We start from the raw sequence: 11,847 nt of genomic DNA on the forward strand, positions 1-11,847 counted from the left end.
AGGTTCATGAGAGGAAACTTTATGGACGAAAAAGTAATTATGGAGGTTTTATGTTAATAAGTTGATTGTAGTACATCATTCTTTAATTATTAGAAGACTTAAGAATTTTTGAATACTAAAGTTCCAAAATTCTAAAATCCAATGTCACAGGATTCTCAAAGACTCAAAGGTCCAAAATGATGAACTTTCATTTGCTTAAAATTTGAAACTCTACAAGTTCTAAGGTAACAAGGTCCTATCAAAGTCTTAACATTCTTAAGTACCAAAATCCTAAAGTACTAAGGCACCATTAAAGTCCTAAAACTGTTAAGTAACAAAATCCCAAAATCTCAAAAGTATCAAGGTGCCAACAAAGTCCCAAAAATTCATAACTACCAAAATGCCAAGAAATCAAGGTTCCATCAAAGTCCTAAAAATTCAAAACTACTAACATTGCAAAGAATCAATGTCTCATCAAAGTCCTAAAAATTCATAAGTACCAAAATCGCAAAGTATCAATGTCCCATCAAAGTCCTAAAAATTCAAAACAACCAAGACCCAAAATCTCAAAGTCCCAATCCCTCGATCCAAACATCAAGAATCTCAGCAATATGACACCACAGATATCGCTACCAAACATACTCAATCACTTGACCACTAACTTCACCTACCTTCAAAAGTCGCTCTTCAAAATCCGCCAAAAGTATCTCCAAAAAGTCCGAACGTCACTCGTGGTCCACGATCACTTCGATCACACCAGTTGCTCGTTAAAAATAAATCCCTTTCAAACCGTTCGCGCCAAAAGACCCCGAAAAACGCGTTCACCGATTTCGAGTTGTCCAAAAGAAACACGCGAGATCGGGAAGATCGAGGTAGAACCGTTGACAGCGAAGACGAGTCACATCGAACGGGATCGAAACACTGTCCCGGTGGAATTGAACGGTCACCGTTCCCGACGTTGTTTTTTCAACGGCGAGGAAAGAAAAGGCACGGACGATGCGGTCGGGAATGAAAAGGCACGAGACACACGAGGCACAGAACAGAGTCAGTCACGGCTCGCCAGTCGGCGTACACTGCAAGCCGAAGCCGAACCTCGCCGCCACGCGACTCCGACACTCGAAAGCGGAGCCGCGCAAGATGGTCGACGCCGAACCGGCTCTTTCATTGGCTGCTCACCGTCCTCAGGTATATGCGCCGACGACTCTTATCGTCGACGAAACCCGCTCCGAGGACGCTGATTGTAACGCATCGACGATAAAACGACACTGCGGGCTGGGGGCTTTTCACCAAATTTGGGACATTGGTTTTTGAGGTCATTTTGGGAAAATTTGGGAGGTCTTGGTACAAGTTTGGGACAGTTAGGACACTTTCAACATTTAATGTGCCATTTATTTAACAGATGCGTCAGTCAAGACTAACTAGGACTGTAACATTCAAACGAATAAAGAAAATTAAAATGTAACTATTTTATATTTAGGGATCATTGATAATGTAACTTATAGCTGGACTAAAATTTCAAGTTGAAGAGTATTCAAAATTTGAGGAAGGTTTGGCACATTTGAGTTGTAAGTGCGTCACGAGTCAGATTCGTCAAAGTACGGGAAGAGGATAATATTGCAACATTCCAAATAACCGAATGATCAAATGACCAATTGACCAAGTGACCAACTCTCCAAATTTCCAAATGACCAAATGACCAAACTCTCAAATCTCCAAATAACCAAATGACTAAACTCTCAAATCTCCAAATAACCAACTGACCAAACTCTCAAATCTCCAAATAACCAACTGACCAAACTCTCAAATCTCCAAATATCCAAATGACCAAACTCTCAAATCTCCAAATCTCCAAATTTCTAAATTTCTAAATGACCAAATGGCCAAATGACCAAATCTCTAAATGACCAAATCTCCAAATGATCAAATTTCCAAATTGCCAAACTCTCAAATCTCCAAATCTCCAAATGATCAAATCTCCAAATGACCAAATCTCTAAAAGACCAAATCTCTAAAAAACCAAATCTCCAAATGACCAAAGCTTCAAATGACCAAATCTCAAAATTTCCAACCTCTCAAATCTCCAAATCTTTAAATGACCAAATCTCCAAATGACCAAATCTCCAAATGTCCAAATTTCCAAATGACCAAATTGCCAAACTCTCAAATCTCCAAATCCCCAAAATGCCAATTTAATTTCCAAATTCCCTAATCCTGAGACTCCAAAATCCCCAAATCTCCAAGCTTAGAAAAACAAAATATCCCAAGAATGAAACATCGAAGAAGCCATCCTCACAAATAAAAACGAAGTTATTACAAATAGAATTGCTAACAGCGTAATAAAATCCTTATAGATAGAAATGTCGGCCTATAAGATATTATAAATAGCCCATCGGCATTTAAGTTTATTTAAGATTAAACTGATAAGTCATGCAAGCAGATTTTAATTGGCCAATAACGGCGAAGCTTGTAGAATAGTTAACGACACCTTCATTTCATTTAATACTCGATAATTAGGCCTTCAATGGATAATGTTTTTTGATCGGTTTCACAGATACTTCCAAATATGATACCGAAAAGGAATGTCGCTTTTTACAGATCATTGGCAATCAATTAGCATTTTACTGAATGATTGATAACATTATTAACCGAACAGGTACAAGTGTGCTACTTTGATATGCAGCTTTCCAAACTAGAGCGGATATCGCATGTGTGTAAACTGGATCCGGTAATCGAATACCGGTTACGTTTTCATTAACCCATTTCGGATAATTATGATAAAAATCAGCTTTCCAAATAACGGATAATCAGTGAGCAAATATCAAAGTTTAATAATTAATTTCGTTTGACGGCTTTGAGGTTATAATTCGTCGTTTCACAATAAATCGTGTAATTTCAATGTAGCTAGGACGAAATTGAAGGCGACCATAAAATTATATGATCAGAAGCGATTAATAAATACCAGTCACTGAACTACTCGTCAGTTACCTGTTTGATTGCAACATCTTTGCATATTAGATTAACCGAACAACTTCGTCTGCGCTAAGAAACATCTACAATTAGCATATTGCATACTTGACAACCGAATATTAGCAAGCATCGGACGATCATCAGCTTATCGGAAACATCAATCTATTTCGTTAGACGATCAATCTTTGCGGCGATGAAAAATGATTTGTATCCGCTGCGTGTTGGGATTTTTAGAGGTGGTTTGTTTTCGTGCTTCACGAAGTTTGAGATAGGGAAATTTTTTAATTGTGGGAGATTGGAATTTTAGGATTTTTAGATTTGAAATTTTATGATTGTGGAATTTTAGAAATTGTGGAAATTAGGAAAATTGGGGAAATTAGAAAATTGTAAAATTATGAACCCAGGAAATTAGAGATTTCTGAAATTTAGAAATAAATGAATTCAAAAATAGTATAATCATAAAACATAAACTATCGAATCTCAATACATCGACCATTAAATTTCAAAAAACATAGAAACATACTAATACAAAATTTCTCCTTTCACACCGCAAAATGCATAACCACACATCACATATGTAACATACCGTTCTCATACACCGATCAAAGCCCAATTAAAATAGCTTCTGTCGTCAAATCGAAGCCATCAAATGAACGACAGCCTGAAAATTACATCATCAACGTGACATGGGGGGACAGGGGCAATTAACGATCACGCGAATGAAGGTATCCCTACAGTACTCGACCCTGGAAGGAATGCCAACTAATTGCAAATTTCCGGCAGGTTATATTCCAGGTGAAATGGACATACAGAGCTTCGAACACGGTCCAACAGCTCCTCGTTTCCTATTCTTTCTGCTTCTCCTCGTTTACGCCTTTTCCGAGAGTCCTGTCGCATACGCATCGCATCTGCAAGGTCGTCGTGTCCCTTCCTTTCCCTTCCGTCCTATTGCGATTCCACACACACGATTATGCAAATTTACCTAGCCAAATGAGTGAACGAGGAAATGCCTGTGGACACGTGTTTCTAATACGATATTACATCTTTATATCTTGTTATTTTTCTCTTATTGATAGACTCATCCTTAGAATGTTCTTTCATTGCCTTCTGAAAGATTGTATGTGAAACGTTATTTTATGGTGAGTATGGTGATTTGATTAAGAGTTGAAGGTAAACTCCAAGTGCAAACTTTATGTAGAATGTTATACAAACGTAGTGAAACGAAGAAGGGTAGTAATTAATTGTGGAGCAAATTTATCACGCGTGGAATTACTACGCGTAGAATTACCACGCGTGGAATTACTACGCATTGAATTACCACGCGTGGAATTACTACGCGTAGAATTACCACGCGTGGAATTACTACGCGTAGAGTTACCACGCGTGGAATTACTACGCGTCAAATTACCACGCATGGAATTACTACGCGTGGAATCACCACGCGTGGAATTACTACGCATAGAATTACCACGCGTGGAATTACTACGCGTCAAATTACCACGCGTAGAATTACCACGCGTGGAATTATTACGCGTCGAATTACCACGCGTGGAATTACTACGCGTCGAATTACCACGCGTGGAATTACTACGCGTAGAATTACCACGCGTGGAATTACCACGCGTAGAATTACCACGCGTGGAATTATTACGCGTCGAATTACCACGCGTGGAATTACTACGCGTAGAATTACCACGCGTGGAATTACTACGCATTGAATTACCACGCGTGGAATTACCACGCGTGGAATTACCACGCGTGGAATTACCACGCATCCAATTACCACGCATTGAATTACCACGCGTGGAATTACTACGCATCCAATTACCACGCATTGAATTACCACGCGTGGAATTACTACGCATCCAATTACCACGTATCGAATTACCACGCGTGGAATTACCACGCGTGGAATTACCACGCGTAGAATTACCACGCGTGGAATTATTACGCGTCGAATTACCACGCGTGGAATTACCACGCGTGGAATTACCACGCATCCAATTACCACGCATTGAATTACCACGCGTGGAATTACTACGCATCCAATTACCACGCATTGAATTACCACGCGTGGAATTACTACGCATCCAATTACCACGTATCGAATTACCACGCGTGGAATTACCACGCGTCGAATTATCCGTGTTTTTCCCTAATAATTCAAAAACGAAGCTTCATGAGTACCCCATACGTGAAAGACGTTTACAACACGGCGTTTCAACGAGTGAAATAATAATTCGATAACGACCGACAAAGGGTAGCTCAGTGAGAAACTTTGCAAATGTTAGTTGCCACGTCTCGACGAGGATGCGAATAATTTTTCCCGGTAATGCAAGAGAAATTCTTCGTTGCATTCGTTAGCGCGTGGTTTTCCGCGAGAGTTATGCGGGGATCATTAAACAGATCATAAAAAAAAAGCAAGAGCAAAGGATATGCGAGTTTAAGAATGGGTTTACCTGCACGCTACATACCGCGATTTGTAAATACAAGCACATCCTGCGTTTATAATATACTAGTTCACGTGTTCCACGTTCGTCTTACGTAGCTTCGAGCGGACACAACATGGAGGCTGGAAATATATCACTCGTTATCGATAAACGTCGCGGAGAGGTATGCCTTTCATGTATTCATTGCAACAGCTTCCATATTCAGAAATGATATGTACACTCGGATGCAATGTAGACTTTCGATGTCGACACGTAGAATCTGTGTAGATTTTACTAACTTCTAAATTGTCAAATTATCAGATTTCAAAATTTCTAAATCGTCAATTCCCTAAAACCCAAAATTTCTAAAGCACCAATTAATCTACCAATTTCTAATTTCCCAAATCCCTAGATCCTCGAATTTCTAACACGTGGAATCCTTAGATCCCCAAATTTGTAACCCATTAAATCCCCAAATCCCTATATCTCCAAATTCCCACATCCCCAAATTCTCAACAAACTCTCAAGCACTCGAAATCTTAAAAATTCCCTAAAAATCGTGTACCAAGATTTGCCAACGACTGTACAAGATATGAAAGCTAATCCAATGTGTACGATTTAATTGATCGTAACATCGAATGGAGGTGTTCGAGTTCAACTGGCAAATTAATCGCAGTTTCCGTGGATACTTCGAAACGGAAATTGGCCCGCTAATGCCTACTACCGGTTTGATTTATTATATCGTTCGATTTCTTTAACAAGAAACCCAGCGTTAGCCTCGTTGAAATTAACGCTAAGATGCAAGGTAACAATTTTATTCGATTTCTTCTATTTCTACCACGTTCTCGCTCTCGTTGTACCGGAATACGATTTAATTTCCTGGTAACACCTAGGCTCTCTCGATAACAGAGACCGAACGAAGCATAAATTGCTGTCTATCCAGCACGGATTTGACTGCGAGTAACTGATTGCCATTTTCGACACGCCCCGAAACAGAATTGGCAGGCACAATCCACGTAATCCGAGGAAAGAAGGTCAGAGAAGCAGCGATACATCTGACCACGAAGGAGGATCGACACGAGGAGCTGACCACGGAATTGTGGTAAATGGACGGATGAACCAAAGCCAGACAATGGAGTCTCCGTATTTATTGCAATTACTGACACGACACTGCAGAATAATACTACGTACGTTATTAAAATTTTTGTTTGACAAGAAAATTAGATACATCTAAGACCATTCAGTAAGAACTCGAACATTGAAACTTTTTGGAGTTGCAATTTGTAAGGTTTAAGATTTGGAGATTTTGCATCTTTTCTGTGACAGAAACTTGGAACGTTAGAATTTTGAAAGATTGTTATTTGCACAATTTTTTAAGTGTTACAGATTTTGGAATGTTGGAGATTTGGAAGCATAGGAATTTGGTATTTTTAGAGGATTCTTCGAATCTTAAGATTTTGGGGGGTTGAAAGATTATTTTAGAGTTTGGAAAGGCTAGGGATTTGGAATCAGATATTTGGTATTTTTAGAGGATTCTTGAAATCTTAAGATTTTGGGGGGTTGAAAAATTATTTTAGAGTTTGGGAAAGTTAGGGATTTGGAACCACAGGAATTTGGTATTTGTAGAGGTTTCTTGAACTTATGAGATTTTGAAGAATTTTAGAATTTGAGAAGATTAGGTTAGGTTAGGAAGGTTAGGTTAAGAATTTGGACCCATAGGAATTTGAAAGTAGAGTTTCTTGAACATGTGAAATTTTGAAGAATTGTTATTTTAGAAATTGAGATTAGGTTAGGTTAGGAAGGTTAGGTTAGGGATATTGTACCATAGAAATTTAGACCTTAAATTTAGAACTTTAGACACTGCAATCTTTAGACCTTAACAAATTAAAATTTTAAAAATCAGTTTAAAATTTGGTACTTTGAAACCTCTTTCTCGAATTCGAAATTTCTCTCGATAAACATCATCGTGATCTCCAAACAGCGTATAACCATACGACAGAAATTCCACTGAATCGAGTTACACACGCCTAAATGTAGGGTTAAGTTCCAATCTACACGCAACCGGAAACACGAGTGTTTCATCGAACAATGCTTTCGACAAAAAAAAGAGCGCAACAATAGAAAACAATAATAAGCGGTGTGTGCAATATACATTCACGCAAAGGAAGCTTTGGTCAGTGTTTTCATATTACATCTTCCAATGCATCAATTTTAATGATCACTACATTTTCACGTTGCTTTATAACTTTCACCTTTGCATATTATTTTTATAAAATATTTTCAAATCATTTTCATGAACTCAGCAAGACACAGTTTTCTTTAAAGAGTATTAAAATCTTTCTTCCTGTATAATTGATAATAAATATACTTATCTAATAAAATTTTAAATATTGATTTGAGATGGTAATATAATCAAATATTTTCATAAATAACATTTTCATAAACTCAACAGAACACAGTTTTCTTCAAAGAGTATTAAAAATCTTTCTTTCTGTATAATTGATAATAAATATATTTATCTAATAAAATTTCAAATATTGATTTGAGACGATAATATAATCTGAGATGATCATATAATGGTTTATTACAAAAATTAGCTAACAATAAGTGCAAAGTTCATTACTCAAAAAAATTATTAGAATATCGTCACAAAATTGTTTAGAAACTCCAACAAAATTTATTATACTAAATATTGTATCATAGTTTATGTACCACTGTACCATAATAACACTAAGTGCAAACTTCGTGCACCATAAAAATTATTAAAATATCGTCACAAAAGTGTTTGGAGACTCCAATACAAATTATTATACTAAATGCTGTACCATAGTTTATGTACTACTGTACCACAATAACAATAACTGCAAAGTTCATGCACCACAAAAATTACTCAAATCCTCAATCATCGAATCTAAAAACCTTCACAAAAGTGTTTAGAGACTCCAACAGAATTTTTAGAATTATGCTAAATATTGTACCATAGTTTATGTACCACTGTACCACTACTTTCAACTCGTAACCGAATAAAGTAAGGACACACGTGTCCTCGCCGGTCAAGAACGCGTATTTTCTGCAATTTGTCTGCCACCATTGAAGAAACACGGCTCTTTTATGTAGTCCAACGACAAAGGCTGTTTCATACAATGGTACACGCGACGTGAAAGCAGCGTGAAAACGATTTGAGCATGTACTAGTATGGTACACGTGTGTTTGTTCATGTGTGTGTGTGGCTTAAGATCTGATTTTATACATCTGGTGCACTCGAATAGAAATTAATCCTTTTTTTTAGTGGAACTGATACATACTTGTGTCCTGTTGGTGATTGAATTTGGATTATTCGGTTTGTTAATATTGGAAATGGAGGAGTTTGGGAAGGTAGGGAAATGTAGGAATGAGGGACACATTCCTATGAATGTGTAGGAGCGTTGAAATACATATAAGGGTAGAAGGATGTGGGGAAGTGTGAAATTTGTTAGAGTGTGGGGTACAGAAATTGTAAGAATTTGGAGATGTAGAAATTTGGAAATGTAAAAATGTGGAAATTTGGGAATTTGGAAACGTGGAAATTTGGAAATGTAGAAATTGGAAAATGTAGGAATTTGGAAAGGTAGAAATTTGGAAATGTAAAAATGTGGAAATTTAGGAATTTGGAAACGTGGAAATTTGGAAATGTAGAAACTGGAAAGTGTAGGAATTTAGAAAGGTAGAAATTTGGAAATGTAAAAATGTGGAAATTTAGGAATTTGGAAACGTGGAAATTTGGAAATGTAGAAATTGGAAAATGTAGGAATTTGGAAACGTGGAAATTGGGAAATGTAGGAATTTGGAAACGTGGAAATTTGGAAATGTAGGAATTTGGAAACGTGGAAATTTGGAAATGTAGGAATTTGGAAACGTGGAAATTTGGAAATGTAGAAATTGGTAAATATGGAAATTTGAAAACGTAGAAATTTAGAAATATAGAAATTTGAAAATATAAAATTTTAGAAATATAAAAATCTGAAAATATAAAAATTTCCAAACTTCCACATATCCCAATAAACATCCTCACAACCAAATCTCAATACAAATCGAATACCCACATCAAGAACTACGCCGCATTCAGTTTCCTACAAAAAGTAAATACGTGACTATCTGACAAAAAAGTAAAAAAGAACGTGGGGCAAACATGTATCTAATTTACACAAATCAGTGCGTAGTATACACTGTCGATATTTAACGCAGTACCGTTATGGACAGAAATTATCATTCCATAAGCCTATAAATATTATCGAGGTGATGCTCCAAACTGGTTTGAAAGGTATTCAGTGTGGGACACAAAACATGGCCGTGGTCCAACACAACGCCACGATTAACCGGTTCTGTGTGATTACAGACAACTGGGTGTACAATCAATGGTTACAGCATACAAATTAAGATATTGTTAAAAATAATAAACTGTTGTTAACAATTTTCTAAAAATATCTATAGTCATAAATATTAAGCAATTTCTACATTTATTAATAAAAGTGTACTTACATAGAATACTTACCAAATATATTTTTTTTTAATAGTTAAAATAGGATAAATTTGTTAATAAATATATTTTTCTTTTTTCACTGTTGAATAATAATAAATAAACTTTGATATTGCAATAAAACAATCAAGTCTTTTACCCTCATAAATATTTTGTTTTATGCAATATTTCACGTTCATTTCGCATGAAGTTTATGTCCGCAGTAAAAATTCTAATTACGCTAATGATGGTCATACTAAATGAAAATGTACGTTCCTTTCGTCTTCAGAAAGTGTGATCAATTTAAGTGCTTATATAGACACAGTGGAGGCGCCACTGGCTAATGGTATGGTTTTTAAATAGAATGGGATACAAGGATGAATGCGTCATTGATGATACCATAAATGCACGTGTATGAGAGTACAGCTGTGTAGTGTACTTCATTGTAGTGAAGCATCGTGAAACGTGATCAGCTGTCTGCTACATTTGTTGAACTATTGTACATAATCTTTGTTACTTAAAAGTATTTGATAAGTTATTCAATCGAGTGAATTAAAGATTCTTTGTGTTAGAATCATATTTTTATTAAAACTATTACAAAATGGTAAGTAAAGAAGACTTTGGTTTATTGAGGTTATATTCAACGTCAGCGATTCCAAATAAGGAATGCTAAGTTATGCAAGAAAATAGATATGAAACTAATAAAAATGTATGTGTAATAGTTTAAGTATTTTACAAGTAATAAGGAAAACGGCAATAAAATACAATTTGAATGCAAGTTTTACTACATGAATTTGTATAACCTATATGTTTTTGGAACAGCAAGATCCAAATGAGGATACACAGTGGAATGACATCCTTAGGAGCAAAGGAATTATACCGCCAAAAGAGAAGGAAGTTACGGAAGACCAGCTAGTGGATATCGTGGAAAATACTATAAACGAAAAGACTGGGCGTGGTACTTGTTTATTTTATTTATTTCCAATCAATAATACATTTTATCTTAATAAATACATCTTTTTATACATATAGTTGTTAACGACTTGGAATCAAAGACATTGGATGAACTGGATGAGTTGGAAGATGAAGAAGATGAAAAGGTTTTGTTGGAATATCGACAGAAGAGGATAGCAGAACTAAAGGAACTGGCTAACAAAGCTAAATATGGAGAAGTGAAGGAAATTTCAGGAGAAGATTATGTTCAGGAAGTTAATAATGCTGGAGAAGATATTTGGGTCGTACTTCACTTATATAAAACTGGGTATGATTTTTAATATATACTTGGGAAGAATTGAATAGAAGAATTAATATTACGATTTTTGTTACAGCATCCCACTTTGCACATTAATTAATCAGTATTTGAGTAGCTTAGCAAGAAAGTTTCCTATGACAAAATTCTTGAAAAGCATATCTACTACATGTATTCCTAACTGGCCAGATAGTAATCTTCCTACAATTTTCATTTACCATAGTGGAAACATGGTAAAACAGTTTATTGGGCCCATAGAATTAAGAGGCATGAAGCTAACAGAAGCAGGTACATATTACCATAATTTTAATAAAAAATGCATTTTATCTGTAACCAAATTTTTCATATTGAAATGAATACTGACTACTATTTTATTACAGAATTAGAGTGGATGTTAGGTCAGGTGGAGGCTGTGCCAACAAAAATTACTGAAGACCCAAAACCAAAAGTTAGAGACGTATTGTTTTCTACGTTAAGGCCTCAAAAAGATGACTTGGAAGACAGTAACGATTGGTAATTTCATTTGTTAGGCACTTTGAGAAACCAAATCAATATTTAAATATCACAATGCACAGAGCATTTTATTTATTTTATCATTATTGTCACATGTACACACAAATGCACACATGCATACAAATGATTTTGTTATTTTAAAAATTTTATTACTACCTCTGGTCACTTTATTATTACAATAAAATATTTTATTATATTACTGATTTCTAAATTGA

The 11,847-nt window shown here is 35.8% G+C and overlaps 2 protein-coding genes across 4 annotated transcripts in view; one reads left to right on the forward strand and one right to left on the reverse strand.

Moving 5' to 3' along the window:
* Positions 1–1,060, reverse strand: part of ec (ubiquitin specific peptidase echinus) — a 140,161-nt gene extending 139,101 nt beyond the window's left edge. For both annotated transcript variants that reach the window (XM_076534022.1, XM_076534021.1), the window contains exon 1: positions 651–1,060. The gene's annotated coding sequence lies outside the window, so the exon portion shown is untranslated. The remainder of the gene's footprint in view (positions 1–650) is intronic.
* A 9,196-nt stretch (positions 1,061–10,256) lies between these two features.
* Positions 10,257–11,843, forward strand: viaf (viral IAP-associated factor). 2 transcript variants are annotated; one of them, XM_003703862.3, is made up of 5 exons: positions 10,257–10,579; positions 10,693–10,828; positions 10,903–11,131; positions 11,199–11,407; positions 11,500–11,843. In XM_003703862.3, the coding sequence occupies exons 1-5, from the start codon at positions 10,547–10,549 to the stop codon at positions 11,634–11,636; spliced, it is 744 nt and encodes a 247-aa protein (XP_003703910.2). In that variant the 5' UTR covers positions 10,257–10,546; the 3' UTR covers positions 11,637–11,843. The 2 variants fall into 2 exon arrangements, with proteins under 2 accessions (XP_003703910.2, XP_012141935.1); XM_012286545.2 differs by having other exon boundaries at positions 10,259–10,474.
* Positions 11,844–11,847: the final 4 nt, after the last annotated feature.

The sequence above is a fragment of the Megachile rotundata genome, chromosome 7 (assembly GCF_050947335.1).
Source record: "Megachile rotundata isolate GNS110a chromosome 7, iyMegRotu1, whole genome shotgun sequence".
In the NCBI taxonomy this organism is placed as follows: domain Eukaryota; kingdom Metazoa; phylum Arthropoda; class Insecta; order Hymenoptera; family Megachilidae; genus Megachile; species Megachile rotundata.

What these genes read in the sequence shown, in the direction of transcription:
- viaf (XM_003703862.3), top strand. Translation starts at nt 10,547, where the DNA reads ATGCAAGAAAATAGATATGAAACTAATAAAAAT. An exon ending in CTTCACTTATATAAAACTGG is followed by an intron (nt 11,132 to 11,198) that starts GTATGATTTTTA and finishes TTTTTGTTACAG; the next exon opens with CATCCCACTTTGCACATTAA. An exon ending in CATGAAGCTAACAGAAGCAG is followed by an intron (nt 11,408 to 11,499) that starts GTACATATTACC and finishes ATTTTATTACAG; the next exon opens with AATTAGAGTGGATGTTAGGT.